The sequence below is a fragment of the Vespula pensylvanica genome, chromosome 2 (assembly GCF_014466175.1).
Source record: "Vespula pensylvanica isolate Volc-1 chromosome 2, ASM1446617v1, whole genome shotgun sequence".
Lineage (NCBI taxonomy): Eukaryota > Metazoa > Arthropoda > Insecta > Hymenoptera > Vespidae > Vespula > Vespula pensylvanica.
The window spans coordinates 10,183,908-10,207,114 of NC_057686.1; the positions used below are offsets into that span (position 1 = coordinate 10,183,908).

General features: G+C 33.0%; 1 protein-coding gene across 5 annotated transcripts; it reads right to left on the reverse strand.

Annotated features, from left to right (window-relative positions):
- Nucleotides 1–4: 4 nt before the first annotated feature.
- Nucleotides 5–21,501, reverse strand: LOC122638126 (ras-related protein Rab-37-like). 5 transcript variants are annotated; one of them, XM_043830834.1, is made up of 8 exons: nt 20,381–21,501; nt 19,147–19,401; nt 15,957–16,067; nt 2,539–2,649; nt 2,249–2,357; nt 1,996–2,106; nt 1,393–1,534; nt 5–1,235 (listed from the first exon to the last, which is right to left on the reverse strand). In XM_043830834.1, exons 2-8 carry the CDS (start codon nt 19,396–19,398, stop codon nt 1,118–1,120), a joined length of 954 nt encoding a protein of 317 aa, XP_043686769.1. In that variant the 5' UTR covers nt 19,399–19,401; nt 20,381–21,501; the 3' UTR covers nt 5–1,117. The 5 variants fall into 5 exon arrangements, with proteins under 5 accessions (XP_043686769.1, XP_043686768.1, XP_043686767.1 ...); XM_043830833.1 differs by lacking the exon at nt 2,539–2,649 and having other exon boundaries at nt 20,466–20,952; XM_043830832.1 differs by lacking the exon at nt 2,539–2,649 and having other exon boundaries at nt 20,381–20,948.
- Between the last annotated feature and the right edge of the window lie 1,706 nt (nt 21,502–23,207).

Sequence of the window (23,207 nt, forward strand, 5' to 3'; positions counted from 1 at the left end):
AATATTTGTAATTTTGCGATCAGTTTTTATTCTTCGATCTTTCATTATCATACATTGTTTGTTATCCTTTGTATACGTTCAACATACACCTTGTACATTTACATTTTATATGTACACCTTATGTAACATATATGATGCACATTTCATTTGTCCAGATACAACACGCTCGTATTCAACGATGGATTTATCATATAATTAGTAAAAACGAGATCGATTAAATTATTCGTACATTTGGCTTGTTAAAAAGCATATTTAAAAAACCATGCCTTAATCATCGTCTATATTAATCATTTGAGCAAATGTCCGTGTTTAGAAATCACTAGGATTTGAAAAAATAATATCTAAGGTGGTATCAAAAATTTGTTATTGAAAAATGAGATTATGAGCTCATTAATCGTTCTGTTATCTATTTGGACCATAAATGCATCGAAATTTTTCAAAAAGTATACTACATTCTATGTGTTTCTACTAATTCGTGTGGCCAACGTACGACGTCTCCAAATTGCAGATAATTTCTACAAATTTTCATGTTAGCGTAATTTCTTCATAAATATTAGATTATCTTCAAATCGATGATCATCGATCGAAAAAACAATATTTAACAAAACGAATACAATTGGTTCATTTCTTTTTCCTATTGCTAATTACTTTGTGCCATTAACGACAATATTTTCTATTATATCACAATTTTCTCAACGAATTGTGTCAAGTCGGGGATTCCTTATAAATTGTTATCTTTGTTTTTTGCAGAAAAAAAAAACTAGATTTTAGCTCGTAGTGATTTTGTTTGATTATCTTATCTCGATCTAATCTACATATAAATTCCAAACTATGAATTTTGACGAGATCCATCGTCATTTTTTACTTTTTTCTTCCTTTTTTATTTTTTTTCTTTTTTTTTTTTTTTTTTTTTTTTTTTTAATGTACGAACTAAATAGCAATCAAAATAAATCTCATTACTTCTTTACATGCTGACAGTCCGTCGTGTTCGAATTAATGAAAATAGCATATCACAATTCGACGGCCAACCAGTTCCGGTTCCCATTCCATCGTTCCGCCAATCCAAACGGTTAAAAAGATTTACGAGCGAGGGACTATAATCATGCCGCAATCAAGTTCAGGTTGTCAAACAATTAGAGTTGAAGCAAGAATTTCGTTTGGATTGTTGACGCACATAATCCTGTACATTGAATTTCGTATCGTCTGGATCACTGCTCTTTCTAGCTTTCAATTCTCTATAAAATCAATAAAAATACATTTTTATCTTGACTAATAGATTCTAATTGATGAATTTAGTGATTAGAACGAGTCGTTAATTAAAAAAAAAAGAATTTTTCTATTTCGATCTAATTATTTGTTTCTTTCTTATATAAGAACAGAGTAGGTACATACCTAGCTACTGCGAGAAATGCCAATTCGACGTTGAGTCCGGTCTTGGCGGAGGTTTCCATGAAAGGAACTTTGTACTCTTGCGCCAATCGCTCGCCGTCTTCTTTCTTGACCACTCGTTCCTGTCCACAATCCGATTTGTTGCCTGTAATTCGATCGGGTCAACAGTGCGGAGCAGAGTATTTAGATCGATGAAATGACGGTAAACTCTGACTAATCGTTTTAACTGAAACACATTTTTTACGATCTTACCCTCTATAACTTCATATACCTTTGAAGTTAAACACTTACGTACGTGTATTTTTTATTTCATTTCATTTTATCGCCACAAAATTAATTGCTACTTCATATCCGAACGTATTTTAAAATGCTTCTAAAATATAAGCGAAAATGAAGTGTTTTTAAGATTGGTATGTTATAATTATATTAATAATAAATAAAACTATAACTTTCATTATTCCATATTATTCCATATTACATCATTTTCTTGTAGATAGAACAAAATTATATTATAGAGGGTTAAGGAATAATAATTCTCTACTGCCATTAATAATAATAATAACGATGATGATGATCATAATAAAAATAATAATCATAAAAAATTACCGAGCAACATGATAACGACGTCCTCATTGGCATGTTCCCGGATCTCGCTGAGCCAGGCTCTGATGTTATCAAAGCTCGTCTTGTTCGTTACGTCGTACAGCAATAGAAGAGCTGAAAGCAAACGCGCTATGTTTATCGACAAAGGCGATAAACAGCTAGGAATGATCTTTTGTTTACTTTGACTCCACCGTAAAGGGAAGGAGATAAATTTCCTACGAAACAACAAGGACAATAATAATAATTGCAATAGTACCATGAGCGTCTCTGTAATACGCATGAGTTACGCTACGAAATCTTTCCTGCCCGGCGGTATCCCAAATCTGCAATTTCACTCTTGTTTCATCGACGGTGACGATCTTGTTCTGAAATAGAAAATGAAATTATTGATTATCAGAGTCTATTGTTTCTATTGTTTTCTCATTAATTTTCTCTAATGTGCGAGCAACGCGACGAGGATCGCTTTCCCATCGATTTGAATTCTGTTTAGAAATAGAAAATATCGAAGATTGTCATAGGATACGCAGGATGGAATCTAGTTCTCACCCTGAAGTCAATGCCGACGGTAGTTATGTAGTTTCCAAATAAGAAACGACCATCGCGAAATCGAGTGAGTAGGCAGGTCTTCCCGACTCCACTGTCGCCCAATAGCATAACCTGAAGTATATGAAAGTGATAGGATAAAATAAGAGACAAGGAAGGATTATCTCGATGGAAAGATAACGAGAAGGGAAAGAGTCGATTTTGGGATTGCTAAAGAAAAATATATATATAGTCAACCCTGTAACGTATCGTTATGAGGATGACTATATATATTTGTTGAATCAATATAAGGAAAAACTTTCTTTTCCAAAGTTATTCCACGATCATTGTCGTTACCAAACGATATCCTTCTGAAGCATTTTTTCATTTTACGGTAATTGCTGGATTCTCAATAGCATATAGATATTTAAGTATAACATGAAAAAAATAGAAAGAAAAAATAAGAAAGGAGGACCTTGAAGAAGAAATCAACTTGATCGGGTGTGGCTTGCCGAGCGGTCGAGTCGAGGTTGTCGAAGCGACGGCTCGGCGGGCCCAACGGATCCTGGGTCCTGAGAGAGGCGGACGAGAATCTCGATGTGTCGGCGGTGGGGACCACCTGGACTGGGTCCCGTGTATCACTGGTGGGAGTAGTCGAGCTGCTCCAATCGGTCGGCTCGCTCGTGCCGCAACGTGAGCCAAGCTTGTTACGTTTTGTCACGCTACGCACGCTTTCCTCCACGGTACTCATGGACCCCTGTTACCGGGAGCACCAATTTGCTCTTCTTCTTCTCAGCCACTCCTTGCCGTCGTCGTCCTCGTCGTCTTCCTTGTTCTCCTCTTACTCCTCTCGATCGTCTTGATCTTCGTCGTTGTCCCGTGCCCTTGCTTTACTCTTGCTTCTCTTCGACTTTCCGCTCTCCTTCTCTTGCTCTCTCTCTCTCTCTCTCTCTCTCTCTCTCTCTCGCTCTCGCTCTCTCGCTCTCTCGCTCGCTCGCTTGCTCGCTCGCTCTCTTTATACCTCCTGCCACACGGTCTAAGGGTCACTCAACTCCAGACGTAATCGGGACCCGTTCCACCGAGAACGAGCTTCTTCGTATTTCTCTCCTCGTACTTCTTCTTCTTCTTCTTCTCCTTTTCCTTCTTCTCCTCCTCTTCTTCCTCTTGCTACAAACTGCGACTCCCTAACAGACAAAGACCGACCAAGTGAAAGTTCCTCCGAAGATATTATCGAAGCCATAAGATTTTGGCTGTTTCATCATCTTACATTAAGATAACGATCTCTTATTATTTTCGAATATCTATTTTTTCTTTTCTTTTCCTGTTTCTTTTTTTCTAAGATCACGTTTTAATAGTTTATCATTTTTAATCAAATATCTTTCCTAAACTACTGAATATTTTTTTCAATTATATAATATAAAAATCTGGGTCAAGCGTTATGATAAATATCGAATATTTTTATCGTTATGTCTCATACAGATGGATAATGAGAGACTCGTATAAAAAGAATTTCAAAGTTTGATCAGCAAAAAGTTGGATCGACTCGAAACAGCACGGATACAAAACAGAATCAGTTCAACCTACTATTTTGGATCAACTTATGTTACACCTGTCGTTCGAAAGAGACCTTTTAGGACTTAACGTAAACTAAGTTTCTTTGATGATGATAAATGGGGATGACCCGATTGGTGGCGCCATTCATAATATTACATCGAACAGAATACATCTATATAAAACGGCACGTATGAATGAAGTGAAATGAAATGAAATGAAATAGACTAAGTCACTTCTAACAATGAACTACTCTTATATTTTCATCGAAAAAAGTTATTTTGAACGAAATCTTTTATTATAATTCGATAATAAAAAAAACATTTTATATTTTAAATAAAAAAGAGGAACCTATGGATATAGTTTATAATAATTAAATTAAACTTTTTCCATACGTTAAAACAAGGAAAAATATTTTTATTAGATACGATGTAAAAAGAAAAAATTATTAGAGCACTTTACTTTCATTGAAAAAAGTGTATAACAAAATAATTGTATTATTTTTCTATCGTATCAATTTTGTATCTATGAACATATCGGTAATTATTTTCCGGTGCACTCGAAACGTGCATTCAACGAAGTTACCACAGTTAATTGTATGAACATGATAGATAGACGGCGGATGCAAATAATACATTTATATTCTCTTGTCCTCGATTCCTTTGAAGGCAGCGCGCATATACGCACGAATTGTAATGAAATTCTTTGTTCGTTATTAGTTTAGTAAGTTGTACGCTTTTGTAAAAAACAGAATATACACCTCTACACAAAATCTCTTTAAAATAATCCCCCCCCTCCTCCTCCTCACTTTTCTTCGAGGTTTTTCACAAAAGTTCACACTCAGAGTAACTATGACTGCAGTTGCAAAGGAATTCATCGACTCAACGAGATCCTCCAAATTGGAGGTTCGATCGTTAGAATCTCGGCAAACTTTTAGAGTTATCATCATTGTGTGAAACTGAGAGGAGGCAGAGGGGGGAAGGAGAGGGCTGTGACCACTGCTATAATGTATATTATTATCTTCAATAGAAGGAGAAAGGGGGAGATAGGGAGAAGAAGGGACACACACACAGAGTGGAGGGAACGAACCCCTCATGATAGATTTTTTTTGCGATTCTAAACAGGGGTGGAGACGTCTGAAAGGGGAAAGTTAGGAATAAAGAGAGAGAGAGAACCAAACAAAGAATGAGAAATTACACCCCCAACCCCCTAAATATAACTCATATCCCCCCGCCCCGCAATTGGATATACAAATTTTGTTTTGTTTGCAAATAAAGAAAGAAGAGGGAGTTTGCTAGCGTGTATAAGCGGAAGAGAAACGAAAAAGTCGTACCGTGGGACGAACGGGATTCGAACCTGCGTCGGAACGGGTGAAGAGAAGACGATCCGAGGGTCCGTAAACCGGCACGCTAGACGCTTCACTAAAGGCATCCACGAACAGAATGTTTAAAATAGTAAATTTATACCTTTTAAGAAGATATTTAATGTTTGTTAAAAATATATATGTTCATGAACACGGAAACATATATTTATACGATATCATACATAACTACGCGTTTCATAGAACAATTTTATCAAATAGAACAACTATCGCGTTTATTTATCGCACTGAGAATTTCGAGATACGTTTGAACAAGTGTTACATATCTTCGGTGTGCTCACGCGAGTTGCTTTAAATAGATCGACTCCGTTCAGTCTACTTTCCATAACTCGAGTTTCTCGAATCTCTTCTTTCTCGTAGATTGCTTCGTTATCCATCTCGATTACTTATAATTAAAATTTTTCTGCAATTTTTAAGTTGATACAGTTAACGAGTTAATATTCTTCTTATTGGTTTTTTGCAGGATTAAAAATACAAGGAAAAATAGAAATACGATGGAAAAAGGAGATTCTCTCTAATTTTTTTTTTCTTTTTTTTAATCAAAGCAAACGAAAAGCAGAGTTATAAATCGAAAGAAAATCACGAAGCGTAAATGAAAGTGAAGGATTTTCTTCACAACGATGTGGAGAAATGATATTTAGAGTGGAAAAAGTACGACGGTAAACTTATCGAAAAAGCAGGGATTCTTCTCTTTCTCTCTCTTTTTCTCTCAGTTATCGTATCTTTCCATCTCGCTTTCCTCTTTTCCCTCGTCTTTCTTAGACGCTCCTCTTCAGATTCCTTAGGTCCTTACGAGGCTCTTCTCAAGCTTCTTCACCAGTGAAATTAACTCTTATCGCTTTTATAGTTCCTTCAAAAATCGATTCCCTTTACCGTGGACATCGTAAAAAGATTCTCTTCTTTTCGATATCATTACGACGTGATTGGCTAGTGCGGTATTCATTTTATTATATAGACAACTTGAATGACATTTTTATTAATTAGTTTCACATATATGAATGTTTTTTTTTTTATAAGAAAAAACCTTTCTTTCTTTTATTACATATAAGAGAGAGAAAAGAGAGAGAGAGAGAGGACAGGTTACATGGTCAAACAGAGCAAGAAAAAGAACCAATCGAATCAACGATGCGCGCGCATCTATATCGTCTTTTTTGAACGTCGCTTTTACGTCGATCGTTTGCCGCCAGCGTCCATCTTCACAGCGGGAGATTCGCAAAGAAAAATTAGTAAGAGACCAATGAAATTGTATATTTGATAAATATTCGTTGCTTGTTTCTTTATAGGTAAGATGCACGAAGATCAAAGAAAACTGAGATACGCGATATACGCAGGCAAGACGCCATCTTTTCGGCCCAACAATTTTAACGAAACATTGTTCTTTACGTCGACGAATGGGAAAGTAATGCATTTTTTTCTTTTAGATACTTTTTGTAAAAGCCATATTGAATGCTTAATTAATTTATATCCACTCTTAATAGGTTATTACGAATACAAATGCCATGTATCCGAAGATAAAATCTATATAAATTGAAAAGTGTGTTGAGCACGACGTTGCAGTATATATATATATATATATATATATATATATATACATACACACACACACACACATATTTTGTGAGCATGTATATATGTACAGATGTAGTTGCATGACAAATGAACTCAGTAAAAATAACATCGGCTCATAATGGCAAAAATGATCACACGTACATACATACATATACAAATTTATAAACATGTCTAGTAGTAGGTACCAATTTCACAAGATTAATATCATGCGGACGTAACAGCTGCAGTTGGAGTATCATTATTCTAGCTTTGATATGTTCTTTCTCTTTCGTTCGTTTCTATCGCATTTCTCGCGATGACATTTTTACGCGTATATATTATCTTGAAAGTTTATCAAAGAGAATGAAACGAGATGATATTCTTTTACTAAAAATTCTGTTATACTTTTCATGGTAAATTTGTTTGGGAAGTTTTATAAATTCTATCATCTTATCAACGTCTTTCCTTTTTCTTTTAAAACAATTTCATTGTAACTCCTTACATTTTTATCCTTGACATTCGATATACTTTCAGAATTATACAAAAAAATTATCATTTCTCGAACGTATAGGAATTTTAAATGCAAACGAACGAACGAGGAAAAAAAAAGAAAAGTAGACGAAGATTAATCACAAATTCTTGAAATGTCATAAAAACTTTGAAAAAACTCACCTACTCCAAAGACAAAAGAGTAACTAACAAAGATCGATGTTATACCGATTTTAATAAAGAGAACTCGATTTTCGATAAAATCTTGCCAAATTTTTTCGACGTGATCTTTATATCTTTTAAAAATCTTTAGTTTAAATAAGACTAAGAAGAAAAAGAAAACAATTCTTCGATCTCTTCAACATCCGCTATTCACACTCTCTTACTCTCGCGATCTATCTCTTCCGGCAACTACGACGAAAGCTTTGGTACTGTCAAGCGATTCGAGGGGTTTTCTACCCCCCAGTGGAGTACCACCTGAAGGCCATGAAGAGGCGAATGAAGAGGAGGGAGGCTGTCGCACACAAACACGTCGGCAACATTCACGAATACACTTGTAGGAATTATAGAGGAATATTGAGAGAGAGGTATAGAGAGAGGGAGAGAGAGAGAGAGAGAAAGGAAGAGAGAGAGTCTGTGTTCGCACTAAGCTGTGCTCGTGGCTACCAGGAGCCTTCAGTGTTTCTATGGTGACATGCTGAGCGCGCGCCTGTTCCTCGTTGCGCCAGCGCGTATTCTCTCTCTCTCTCTCTTTATCTATCTATCTATGCATCTATCTATCTCTATGTACCTCTCTCTCTCTCTCTCTTCCTCTCACATGAATATATACATTTGACGTGCTTTTATCATCTCATGGCAACAGGTTTTGGACTGGTCCAGAAGAATAAAACCACCCCTAGGAAAAGCACTAAAAAGCAGCTTATATAACAAAAGAGAAACCATACGTGCGAATCGATATTGATCTCGTTCAAAACTCCCGCAAGTTCTTAACCGAAACCTTGAAAAAGCTAGTCGGGAAACGATTTCTAGAATAAATTATTATTGATAAAATAATTTTAATAAGGCATACGTTTAGATAGAACTTCTATAATCCAAACATTCTAATCTAAGTATACATCATATGTCTAATTTGTTTTAGAACGGACATTCAAAAAATCCACTTGTGTGTATATAAGCAATTTTTAGAAGAAAAAATCATTTTATATAGAATGTTTTAATTAAAACATAGATATGTTTAGATAAAACTTCTGAGATATAAATATCTTGATGTAAATGTATATTGTATGTTCGATTTGTTTCAAGGATAGATGTTATAAGAAAAATCTATTTGAGCAGATTGGACAGAATATTTAAGTAATTTTTAGTAAAAAGTCATTATGTATAACAAATTTTTTGCTAGAATAGAACTTCTATTATCTAAATATCTTAATATAAGTATGTTCTATATCTTCGATTCGTTTCAGAGACATACACCATCTAAAAAATTCATTCAAGGACACAGTTCTCTCGGTGTATATATACATATACATATATATATATATATATATATATATATATATATATCATCGAATCGGTCTATAATATATAAATAATTGTTAGTTTAGTTAGTTCTATCAAACCATACACATAAATAAGATTTCAACGACGTTAAAAATCTGTGATGTACTATTCTAATATAAATATTATATATATAATATCTATGATCCATTTCGATATGATACAAGGGCATGTATCATTTTAAAAATTCACTCGACCAGTTTTCTCATCCTATGATGTATGTATATATAATACATACTTTATAAGTTAAAGAGGTCGAGAAGTTTTCGAGAGAAGGAGTTAGTTTCTCAAGGAGTATCGGTTTAATCTCATTGCCCTCTTGTTACAATCATTCGTCGATCGATCTTCTTTCTCAAGAAAAACAAGAGGAAAGAACACTTGTTGTCGGACCTTGAAGATCTTATACGCGATTTGTATAAAAGTAGCCGAATACCTCTGTCGCATACAAATACGTAGAAGATTTCGTATTTGTGAAAACTAAAAACAGAAGAGGATTCCTCTGTCCCATAGGAATTCCGTGGAAAATCGACGAATTCGAACAGAAGAGATTCGCTCATTGAGAATACATACATATATGAATAAAGAAGAACTTATGTGCAATGCATTACGCTTATTCGATGATACACGTGAGTATAAATATTGGTTGTGTATAAGGAACGTCGAGGATCGAATAAGCAGAACGGAGAGAATGTAAGAAGAAAGGAGTCAGAGAAAGAGAGAGAAAGAGAGGGAGAGGAAGGGAGAGAGAGAGAGAGAGAGGGAGGGAGAGAAAGAGGAAGAGAGGGAGAGAGAGAGAGAGAGTGAGGAATACGAGTTCGTGACCAGAATAACGCGCAATCCGCTGGCACACGTAGGTACGAGCAAAAAGTTCAAAACGTGATACGTCCTGCTTTTAAGGATCTTTTCATCGAGACTCGATCTTCTTTTTCGAATAGATTTCCTACCAATCATCCCGTTTGTTTTCATCATTAAAATTCTGTATACGTTTGCAACGTTTTTTTTTTTTTTATATTTTTTTTTAATCACTTTTTACATCAACATTCAGTATTCATTTTTTGTGAAAAATAACATTCGAAATGTTCTTCAAATTAATTAGATGATAATTGAATGAATGTCTAAAAAAAGGGCATATCTTACAAATTTTTTGAAAGATGTTTTTGAACTTTAAATGTTATATTTATAGGTAAGTACATTTTATACTTATACATTATAAAATTTTATACCATGTTACATTCAGTTAAATATTCTTAATGCATTCATTAAAAAAGAGAAAAGTTATTTTTATTCCTTATGAAAAATTGATACATGTCAGAACAAAAACAATGATTTTTATACCCAATTTTGTATTTGCAATTATCAAACTACTTTCTCATTATTGGATTATTATTTATTTTTCAAACTGAAAGAATGGCTTATATTACATTAACTGTTTTTTTAGTTGCATAATAATATTTTTACATTATTATGTAAATTTTATGAAATGTATTGCCCTTCTTCTAGACACCCATTCAATTAAATATAATTAGCTGCTCTACGATTATAAATTTATCTGTATTTTTATTTTAAAAAAATATGTAGAATACCTATATATGTAGTTTATCTATGATAATAAAAAAATATATTTTATAATATATATAGTACAATTATAATACTCTCTGCTCTCTCTCTCTCTCTCTCTCTCTCTCTCTCTCTCTCTATATATATATATATATATATATATATATATATATATGTATGTATGTATATGTATATGTATGTGTATGTATGTGTATGTATGTATGTATGTATATATATATTTAAACATATACAGACATACATCATACATATATATATATATATATATATATATATGTATGTCTGTATAGTACTATCTATAATACTATCTATATATAGGACATTAATAGTACAAAATAGACTTTCTTAGGGCTCTAACTGTTGAAGACATTGTATCAAATCCATTTTCTACGACTCAACATACTCTAAGTAATCGATAGTTAAATGCTTATTCTAACTATTCGTTTGAATGTCAGTATATGGTTTCATGAAACAAGTTTTTAAAGGGAAAGCATCATCGACAATAAAAACATGGCACCTTTTCTGTCGATGTAGCAATGCCACGTAATAATAATGTTCGTTTAATTTTTTTTCGAAATCTGAATTCTTAAAAATTCCTTTATTGGAAATTCTGATGACATAACAAATTCTTTCTGTAGCTTGTCGATTGCGGTATTGAAGTTCTCCATATTGTCGGAGTAACTGCTATTGCTTTCCTCATAGTCAAGTTCTATAAATATTATATTCAAAATAACTTCTATAATTCAACACGTCTTTCTATACAACATTACGAAAATGACGTGGATTCTCTAGTGATAACAGGACTTTTAAATTGCTTAGTTTCTTGACTAAGTCTCAGAGAAAAAGCAAGATACAGCACGTTTGTTCTTCTTCGTGTTATGTTCTTTTTACTAAAGTTGAAATTTCGATATTTTGTAAAGCGTTCAGCAGACGTTTTTCTTAGATAGATAGTTAAATAAATTTTAATAAAAATTATGTCTATAGCTGAGCCAGCCATAAAAAGTTCAATAAATTTGATTGTCTATCGCTAAGCAGTCGTATGAAATTCGGCGAATATCGAAGTGCCATTGCCATTTACGCGCACACTATCGTTGTTTATGATAACTACAGCGTGTAATGATAAATCCATTTATATTTTGTCTGATTATTTAACATCCTAAATGAACTTTCCCAAAGGCGAGACTTATCTAAATTGCTTTCTTGCATCCGAAAATGCTAGACTCATTTCAATATATCAAATTGTTTTAATTTTCAAGATAAAATTAACAAATATAGAGATTTATCGTTTAACAATATAGAATAACGTAATATTTACATATTTAATGTATAAGAAAAGCCGATTAATAAAAATCGAAAGAACATTATGATCTAATTTTCAACAATGTATTTAAATATTTATTTGATATATATCCATGTATCAAGGAATAAAAATGAAAGAATGTTTCACGCACGATTCAACGACGCTTCCGATTATCTTATCATTCTCATCAAAAATTTTGTGAAAAGGATAAAAAGAAGAAAGGAAGAAGACGAACGAAATCACTTCGTCATGTCGAACTATACTCGATTACAACTGACGGAAGTGATTTATTGTTTTTTTTATGTCTTTCTCTTTCTCTCTTTCTTCTTTCCATTCCATAAGTGGACTGCAAGAAAAAAGTGATATAGCTATACAAGTACAGAATGAGGCAAAGATCTCCATATAAACGGTGATACACAAGTTTCAATCACTGTGCAACAAATACATTACAATATATGTTCGATATATCTCCGCTGTAAATCATAACAAATGTGAAACAGCCAATCAAGAAAATCACATGACAACACATCCTATATTTGGTTGCGAATTTCTTTGATTCTTTTCTTCGTGTAATCGATATTCAAGGGTAATATCCTTCTGATATACCACAGCTCTCAGTTATCCCTATAGATAAAAATTCATGGGGATGAGGTATAGTGACCTCAGTAGCCACTCTACCAGCCATGCCGACCGATCCAATGGCTAGAAAACTGCTGGAGCTCTATTGTATAACTTGTTCGTATGCGTATGATTTGAATGATAAAAATGTGCATATGTTTCTGACATGGTATTCTTTAACATAAATGTGTAATATTCGCAATCGATAACGTATACGCTTTCAGTTGCACTGATTTACACAATTTGGCAATATCGGAAAATATATGGATATCCTAAAAATATCAATAAAAAAAAAGGAAACTAAATAAATAAATCCATAAACATTATATAATATATATTATTTAAAAAGATATTTTATATTAATTGATAATATATATTAATCACTTTTGAAATTTTATTATAAAATCGTTTATAATAAAAGCGTTTATTATAAAATCTTCTAAATTCATTTTTGAAAAAATTGCATGTTTTTTACAGTGGCTGTATTCAAATATTATATATATGTATATACATTTATTTTTGCTCTATATTTTTTACAACTGTCACCACTGAAACGTATGATATAAACTATTCGCTGCATCGTATACAAAATAGTGCACATGTTTTTTTGCGTGTTTTTGTATTTACGACTAACAAAGAGATTTGTTTTAGGGATTTTCCATTGCGATCATTTGCAATTTATCATTTACGTATACGTAACTATTTCGTGAATAGAGCTCCTGATCCAGCCATTGACGCATTTGCATACTAGTGAGGTGGCATCCCGTCATAATAGTAGAATGCAGGGAAGTCATTTAGGATTCATACGAAGATCTGATCCTTCAAAACCAGATACATATTCGCATTCAGGTTTCCATCAATGAAGAAATCCTATCAGCCTAGATACCACATCACAACATGATTTTCTCTAAAACCTGCATTTTACTATTTGACATACAATTTGGATTCGCATCACTCCAGTATGCAAACAACAACAAAAATATGGATTTTCGATCGTGTGAAGGTTTTTACTTCACCCTATGTATGTATAGATAGACGTGATATAGAAGTACATAAATATTATATATACATATATGTACATATATTTATAGTATATATACGATATATATACACACATACATACACACACAGTATATAAGATAAATAAAATATAAGTATATGGAATGTGAAAGAAAGATAGGTGTCTATATATGTATGTATACGTTTATGTGTGTTAAACCTTTTATTCTCCGGATATTAGATTATTCAAATTATTCGAAATCCAAGTAGAAATCTGGATTTGCGTATTCAGATACTCGGATTTGAATTTAAGTATCAAGTATATGCGGGCTCATATAGATGCACATTTAGTGGACTCATGTATGATCTTATGCAATGGACACGCTCATGTAAGAGCTTGTGTAACGGAATAATGTACAAACTCATGTACAGACTCATGTAGCGGGCTTATTTACCAAGATCATGTTCGGACTCATGTAATAAGCTCATCTACGAGCTTATATAATGGGCTCATCTATGGACTCATGTAATAGATTCTTGTAACGGGCTAATGTAACGGATTTTTGTAACGGGCTTATGTACAAGTTCATATAACGGGCTAATGTAACGGACTCATGTAAAGATCTAATGTAAGAGCTCATGTAGTGGACCCATGTAAAAGCTCATGTAACAAACTTATCTAATGAGTTCATGTAAGGTCCCATGTAACGGGTTGATAACAATGATCTAGGAGGCTCTTCGTGACCAAATATTTAATGACAATATATCATTGCAAAACATATTAGAAAAAACTTAGGATTGTTGACTATAAATGAATAATTTCGCTAAAAGTTGCGATAAATACATTTTAATAGGTTTCATAAACATTGATGGCGTAAAATGACGCTAATAGATCTGTCATAAACATCTGATTTTCCAAATGTGCTAATGGGTCATTAAAAGTATGTTTAATCCCTAACATTCAGGCTAAAGCGATTAACTCCACTTTTAGATTTTTTCTTAATTTTAATACCAAAGCACTTGATTAATATTTAATATTTTATATTTAAAATTTTGTTAATAATTAAGTTTAACATTACTAAGTGATAAAACCCAAACACAATTTTTTCATTTCCTGATCCTTGAACTTCTCACTTGTTTGATCCCGCAAACATGCTCTGTTTTCCGCTAATTCAAACAAACTGAATACGTAAACATACTTGAAATTGATTAACATTTTATCCAATAATTGCTATTCTCAGAATCTATACAATAAATTACCAATATCAAATCCGTTACACAGAATAATGAAAAAACAAGAATCTATTCTTTCGATAGATGAAGTAGAAAACGAGTGCGCATTTTCTATGCGCACCGATATCGGTGTATTTATCGAGGGTTCGCCGTTATTACGCCGACATATCGGTGTTCCTCTCGATAATGTCGTCCTGCCGGCCTCGTGTGCGTCTTGGCCATAAGATTATATGTAATATGAGTATCACCGATATCGTCACCGATACCGATACCGATTTTATCGATACATGTATGCCTGCCCTTATAGATACTAGATCGCAAATCATAAAAATATTTGAATATCCAAATTTAAATCAAGCATCCGGTACTATCAAGTATCCGGATACTCGGCTATGCTAGGTCATTTTAACCCATTTCTTAGTCGTTACAATTTATACTGTCGTAGATAATCTTCCGCAGCGTGTTCAATCCTTGCTAGGACTAAGTCGATTTGTTATTGTTTATATTAAAATGATATATGTATCAGTTATGGTGAAGCGATCGATCCAGCAGTCGTGTCAAAATACCTCAATATTAATTAAGTTAAACAAATGTTCGAATACATCATTCGAATACTTAAAACTCGGATATCCATACATCTGAGCAATTTGTACGTGTATATACATGTATGTATGTCTTTCACTTCAATATTCTCGAAATTTAAAAAATCCTCGAATATTATAGAAAGCAATTGGAAATATTACCTTGATTCGTAAATAATTGTAATTTTTTTTATAATAAATATTTTATTTATGAATCAATCCATACACACAATAATAATTTCCATTTGAAATAATAATTTCTATGAATTGAAAACAGATGTTTCTAAACCGCTGTAAAAATGTTTCTAACAACTGAAAGATGTTTCTAAATCACTGTAAAAATATGATAGATTAGAATTTAGAAAGGTTTTATTTCTTCATAGTTTGTATAGAGATATGCATGGTATCATTATATCAGCTCATTGTATAGCTCGTAATGCTAAATATCGATCGAACGATCCTCGTCGAGGATATGTTACATATTTATATACATATGTACTTACAACGCGTTTAGGTGAGAAAGCGATCTTAAGGACGCCTTGCTTGCAGTAAACAAACTACACGGTATACACGTGTATTCAGTATCAGTGTTAAACTCTACGTTACATACCGTGAAGCCAATACCAACGGTAGCTGCAAAATTTCCTGGTTGAAAATTTCCGGTGTCGAACTGAACTAGTAATGATGTTTTACCTACGCCGCTGTCGCCAAGGAGAATTGTCTGTAACGAATTAAAAATACAATAAATAATAGTTATAATAATTTAAATTTGTCAAATAATTGAAAAATAATTATATATAATATAATTAATAATTTGATACAAAAACTTGTATATTTTATTTTATACGTATTCAAATAAGAGTGATAAAAAAAATGATGGAATATTAATATAGGAGGTAATTATTGTATTAGAAACGGATGTGAACAATTTTGAAGGGAACAATTGAATGTTTTACGATAATATATAAATTTAATCTTTTCAGAAACGACAACATGATAAAAAATTTGCATATAGATACATATGTACATATGCATACACATACACAGAGTATAACAAAACTTCTTAACGAAACTTCAGGAATGAATTTTTCACATGTTAAAAAAGAAAAATAGGTTCTATCAATACGGAAACGAAAATCCTTCATTTTCTTATCTACATATGAGGAATGCTTCCTGAAGTTTTGCCGTGCACTTCTGTTATACCCTGTATATTTTTATGTATATATATATATATATATATATATATATATATATATATATGTATATATATAGATATATATCATATATATTCAAACTATTATATATACCTGTATGTGATTATATGATATTACAATAGAAGCTGTAGAAACAAAAGGAAATAAAGCAATATTGACAAAACGAATTATTTCATTATATAGAATGTTAATGATTTTGAAAATAATATTTGAACGTTTAATTCAATATGATATAAAAATTAAATCTTTTAAAAACGACGATATAATAGAAAATGTGTATATTAATATGTATATATTTAAACGTAATTATGAAATATTTGAAGCAGCAGAGACAAGAAAAAATGATCCGATATTGATAGAAATTAATTATTACAATTACAGCGTTTGAACAATTTTGAAAGGAAATATATGAATATTCTTATTTAACATGATAATATAAAAATTGAATTTTATTCAGATTCAATAAAATGCAACCTCGAAAATTTCGATCGAACCTACCAGCTCTCGTTCAAGTTCTTTTTCGGCTTCATGCTGTATTGGTTTTCACGCATGAATGCTTCTTATCGAAATCGATAGAATAACAGAGCCAAGATTTTTTTTTCTTTTTCTTTTTGAGCTCGGTCATGTCGCCAAAAATCTGCTTCAAAGCGATACCAGTCATTGCACTTATCTTTGATCAGAAATTAGTCTGATGTGCATCAATATCGATTCGCGAAGAATCTTTTCGAAAAAACTTTATTATTCTCTAGGGTAATCGTAACCATACGTCGTACGAATAAGTTGACGTTAGTTTAGGGGCGGAGAAACATAGTTCACTGCCCTCCTTTTCTCTTTCCCACTCTCACTCTCGCTCTCGATATACGCTACTCTCGAACTTTATTACCTTTATCATGGTGTCGGAAAGAGCTCCTCATAATAAACGGAATTCGTTTAACCCTCCGTAACGTCGTCTAACTTTGAAATCACATACTCATATATATTAATATTTTTTAAATCTTATTTTATTTTTTCTTCACAAAAATATCACAGTTAACTTATATTCCAAGTTAATATTTTCTATTTATAAGTTATATTCTCAGTGTAGTATAATTATATTAATATAAATAATGTTAGAAATTTCATTTTACGTAATTTCTTATTAAATACAATCAAGAATTCTAGAGGTGATTAACACGCTAATTGCCACGAAGGATCATCAAATTTCAAACTTATGTAAAATCCGTTCAAAAATATGGTAAATATGGGCAACCAAAGAAAAAGGAAAAAAGATGTATTAAAAAACTATAAGATTAGAATTTTTCTTTCTTTTTATTTTTTACAAACAAGTTACAAAAGATATTATATATATATATATAATGATATTATACAAATTATATTTGTTATAAAACATAGTAGCGACTAAGATACCTATAAAATTAAAATACCAATAAAAACTGAAATGTAAATAATTTCCTAAATGATTATTCGATTTATTTATTAAATTTTCGATGGCAAAGATCTACACCATCAAGGAAAAATTCGCGTTCCTTAGTACACGTACGGAAATGGACGTAAATTACGCTCAACGTTTCCCCCGTCAATTAGGAAGGCAAAGTAATTACTATTAATGGGCAAACGTGTTTTCTACTTGGTTCGCGTTATATATAGCCTACCGAATACGGCGCCTTCGCTCGTGTTACTGGCTTTATATATCGTTGGTGAAAGCGAGGACTACTTTCGAGAGTATTTATATGTGAATACGTGTGTATGTTGTGCCGAATGAAAAATATCTACGTCCATTGCGATAGCTTTTGATTAGTTAGAACGATCATTTCGAGTTAAGAACCTTTTCTAGTCGTCAAACAACAAACGCTTCAATACATATCTATGTAATAACATAAATGAATTTTGTTATTAATTAATAATCGATTATCATTTTAAAACAAAAAGATGGTAGTAATCGTACCTCATAGATTGCATATTTTCTGATTCAAAATTAAAGTCTCCTGCATTACCGACGAAGTTAGCTATGTTATCGGTCGAATATTAATTTTCAATAGGGCGCATTATTTTTTCAAGAAAAAAAAAAAAAAAAATAATAACACCTAATTTCCTTGAGTTTGATTACTTTCGATATTTGGAGCAAAAGTAAAAAGTAAAGTCGAAAGAGTGAGAAGTAAGTAGTACGTAGATTGGGAGCGGTCGGACGCTCAGTAGCGTGTCAACATAGCTAGAATAAACATCACTATTGATCTTCTTACTCGATCGAACAACGATTACCAAGCACTTATCCACTTATATTTAATTATCCATTGTTAATTAACCTGTTTAATGTATTCTCGATTCTTTCATGTTCACCAATAATTAATAAACGTGAATTATTTTCAGAATCTTTCAAACATAGGGATTTCTGTTTATTTAACCTCTATGAAATAAGATTCATATAGCGAATATTAACGAATCAATTCGACGTCCTTGATTAGTATACTTTGAAAAAAAATGGATGATCGATCGTAGAAATAATAATAACGAAAAAGATAATAATAAAAGCGAGTGTTTAAAGGCTTAATTCATGCAGCATGTAAGTACATATATGTATACACCGACCTTATGCGCAAAATCCTCCTCCTTCTCTTGGTCCCGCTTGAAGTTGGCTCTCGCGCTATCGAAGCCACCGCTCGTGTGAAATGTCGTGCTATAGCTGTTACTCAAGACCTCGGCTGGTGGTTTGTAGTCTCGATAACCGGTAGGGGAAGGAGCTGTAGCCGATCGTTGCTCTGCGGCGACAGGAGTGAGTCTCGAAGATCCATTTACCTCCATGTCAAAGACATTGTCGTTTACTGAGCCTTCGCCGGTCATAACCTAGACGTTAATGATAAATTAGTTCAGTGATTAAGGTATCCAATTAAAAATCATATTTAATGTGAATGAGCCTAACTTCGAATGTTTTAGATTATATTAAGAATAAAAAATGAAACATCATACTGGGTTCTTTTTATCAATTGAACTCATGCAATTTTCTTTTTAATACTTTATGATCAAATTTTTGTCGTGTCTAACAAAGCAGTGTAAAACTTATAATATGACTTATATACATCAATATAATTACTTATATTAAGCATAATTATACTATTATTATACTATACTATAGATAATTAAACTATTTATACATATTTTATAATATATTATATTTATACATATTGAATGATGTTATATTATAAATAATATTAATTATATTATTAATAATATATTATATTATAAATATATTTTAATATATATAGTATAGTGTAGTAAGTAATGCAGTAAAATTATGTATAGTATGATATAATGAAATTGTAGATATATATTATAATATAGATAATATACTTATACAATTTTATTATTATATTGTTATATTTTACTTATATTATTGTATGTACTAATCATTGTACTATACTAAATATAATCTACATTAATAAACATTATAATTCTCATATACAAAGAAACTGTGATACGTGACGAAAAGAAATTATAATTTAGCAAATATGAGTATATGACTTTAAAGTTGCATTATAGAAGATTAATGGTTTTTCAAGAATAACTTCCTATCAGATGTCTATAAAAAAAAAATTAATTTAACATTTCTTAATACGATATTACAAACAATAGACATAATATTCGATTCTGGATCTCGCCGAATCGATCGATCAAACGATTCTACTAAGAAATTATATTGAAGGCCACTTGTGATGGAACTTCAACTCCCTCTAGATCCGCCCTTTCAACGATCTCGACCTTGATATACCCTCGCTCATGAAAATAAGATAAATATTTTTTTTTATAACGAAAGAAAATCTCTTACCCCAAACTCTCGTAGATATTTGAAAGCAACGGTTCTCGTTACGAGTGAGAATGAGAAGAGGGACTTTAACACGGTCAAAGCCTACCGGTAAATCGGCCGTAGCGTTGAGCCCACGTCGTTATCTTTTTTCAATATCAATTTCATCAGCAAGCTGCATACAATCATCCATGTGTAGTTGTAAGATCATCAGCGAAGAGATATCAAAACAAATTCTATATTCGTCAATCACAGACAAATTAGAGGCGAACTTTGAACCCCTTTTTTTGGTCACTCTCGTCACGTCACGTGATAATCACGAGACGATCACGATGTCACTTAACAGAAGGATTCTCACGATTGTCTGAAGCTTTTAACAGACAAAAGAAGATTGATAAACGTTCGAGAAGTTTCTAAAGATGATTGCGAAGCAACTAAATGTAAGGAAGGAAGGAGAATCACTTGGAAATCTGAAACTAGGGCATCCCGTAGTATTCATCGACGCTCGCGCTATCCTCGACGGCGTACTAGTCTTTTCGTTGCGCTTACACCTCTGGATTACGTCATACGAGGCCAAACGCGTCATGAAGAAAGAGAGAACGAGAGAGAGGAGAGAAAGAGAGAGAGAGAGAGAGAGACGCGTGCGCGCACATGTCACCAGGAACGAGGCACGCGCTCTTTACTTTTATCGCCTTGCGGCGATATCATCTTTGTTGATGTAGGTTCAGGAAACATTTTTGACTCGACCTTGAACATTTCACAATCTTTACAACACTTCGATTAAATCATATATATAAATTTGTATTTGTTATTTATCGATCATTCAACTTTTCACATTGAAAGATCTAACTAAGATAAGGATCGAACGATCTAAAGTATATCTTATCAATTAGCAAGCACCTTTTAGAATTCCCTCGGTAGAATGTCGTCGGACGATCGATTGGCTTGCTCCTCGTGACGTCATGGAACAAGCCAACCGAGAGAGTTGGAAGGATGTAGGCGAGGAGTTGAAAGGGAAAAATCGATTAGAAGGAAAAGCACATGTGTTTTCTCGAGTAGACGTCAAGAATCTTTTCTCCGTCTTCTTCTTCTTGTTCTTTCGCTTCCTCTTCTTTTTCTTCTTCAAAAAACAACCTCGATGTCTTCGTCGTTCTTGCTAAATGTTGATGGTCAACGGACTGTTTTGACAAACTTTCAGATGTCGGTCGAGCTTGCGCAGATAAAAGAGGGAGAGCGTGAGAGAGACAGACAGAGAAAGAGAGGGAACGCTTTTGAATGGAATATCGTTCTGGTTCGCAATGCAATGTGTGAGTCTCAAGTTATACCACGAGTTTACAAATTATTGCTAATTTATATTCGATAACGAGACCTCGAACTAATCTAACTCTGACTATCGTAGCCAGGATATTATGTTTTATCGTATCGCTTGAATATTATACCTTTCCTTCCTCGTTTTACTCTCGTTCGTCGTTATAACTTGTGCTCGCTCGAGTTTGTCAGAAAAATATAGCGCGTTTTCTCTATAAGCTGGCTTAATAATTTATCGGGAATAACTAGTTATCGATTTCGCGTCCTTGCCTTGACGTAGTTTTGAAATAGTTTAGAAGGAAACAACTAGCTTAGCTAGCTAGTTGAACGATATATGTACGTATTTATCGATTTATCGAGCTTATTTTCTCGACGTGTTTCTAAACTAAGTCTATTATTAACTTTAACTATTCTAATTCATATAAACATGATTAAATTTTTAGGAAAGTAAAAAAAAAACAAAAAAGGATCAAAATCTTTGAATGTATTCAATTGTTATCTTTTCTTTCGCGATTTTCTTGAAGGTTCATCATTGATTACAGATTTTTTGTTTACCTTACAGGATCAAGAAGATTCAAATTTTTAAGGATCACGAACAAGCAGTGCCCTCGTCACCGTTTACGAGATCTTCCGAAAATGTGGGAACTTTCCACACGGCCGATAAAATCGCATTCTCGAAAGTGAGATTATCAACCCTTGGCGAGGATAGGAAAATCGTTGAGGAAGAGAGAGAGAATGAGCGAGAACACAGGGATGACTATGGTCATAGTGTGGTAGCATACATCTTGATGATTTTGTCTGTATGACGTAGTACCACCACCATATTCGTTCTGCCGAAGAACGGAAAGCTTTGCAAGCTCGCTACAGGATGGCGGCGCTTCAACGAAGAAGAAAACATTTCGACAATTCAACCGAAGCCGAGCAACGACCAATCAGAAAAGTGTCGTGTCGGTACTTTCTAGAATTCGGTGAACACGGCCGCCATTTTCGGCTACCTTGTATTTAATTCGACATTTCTTTTTAACTTCGATGAAAAATCGAAGAAGAAAGATTGAAGGTGGGACCTTCGGATCGTTGATTAATTCGAAAGCATGAATTTTTTAACATAAGATACTTGAGCCTTAATTTTTATTAATTAATAGTTATTAATAGAAAGTTATTATTTTATCCATTCCTAATCTCAAAACGATTAGAATATACGTATACTCGATAGAATTGTCATCGAAATTGGTGACACGTCATTAACGAAGTAACATCGAGAAAGTTCTATCACTGGTACCGCTACGTTCATCTCTCTCTCTCTCTCTCTCTCTCTCTCTCTCTCTCTCTCTCTCTCTCTCTCTCTCTCTGTCTGTCTGTCTGTCTGTCTGTCTGTTTCTCTCTCTCTCTCTCTCTCTCTGTCTCTCTGTCTCTCTCTCTCTCTCTTTCTCTCTCTCTCTCTCTCTCTCTCTCTCTGTCTGTTTCTGTCTGTCTTTTTTTCACAAACATAACATAGAGAAATTTGCATCGAATACAACCATCTCTTTCTTTTTGTCGAGGAGCC

What these genes read in the sequence shown, in the direction of transcription:
- LOC122638126 (XM_043830834.1), bottom strand. Translation starts at nt 19,398, where the DNA reads ATGACCGGCGAAGGCTCAGTAAACGACAATGTCTTTGACATGGAGGTA. An exon ending in CCGTTGGTATTGGCTTCACG is followed by an intron (nt 2,650 to 15,956) that starts GTATGTAACGTA and finishes CATATACTTCAG; the next exon opens with GTTATGCTATTGGGCGACAG. An exon ending in CGTCGTTATCATGTTGCTCG is followed by an intron (nt 1,535 to 1,995) that starts GTAATTTTTTAT and finishes ATCGAATTACAG; the next exon opens with GCAACAAATCGGATTGTGGA.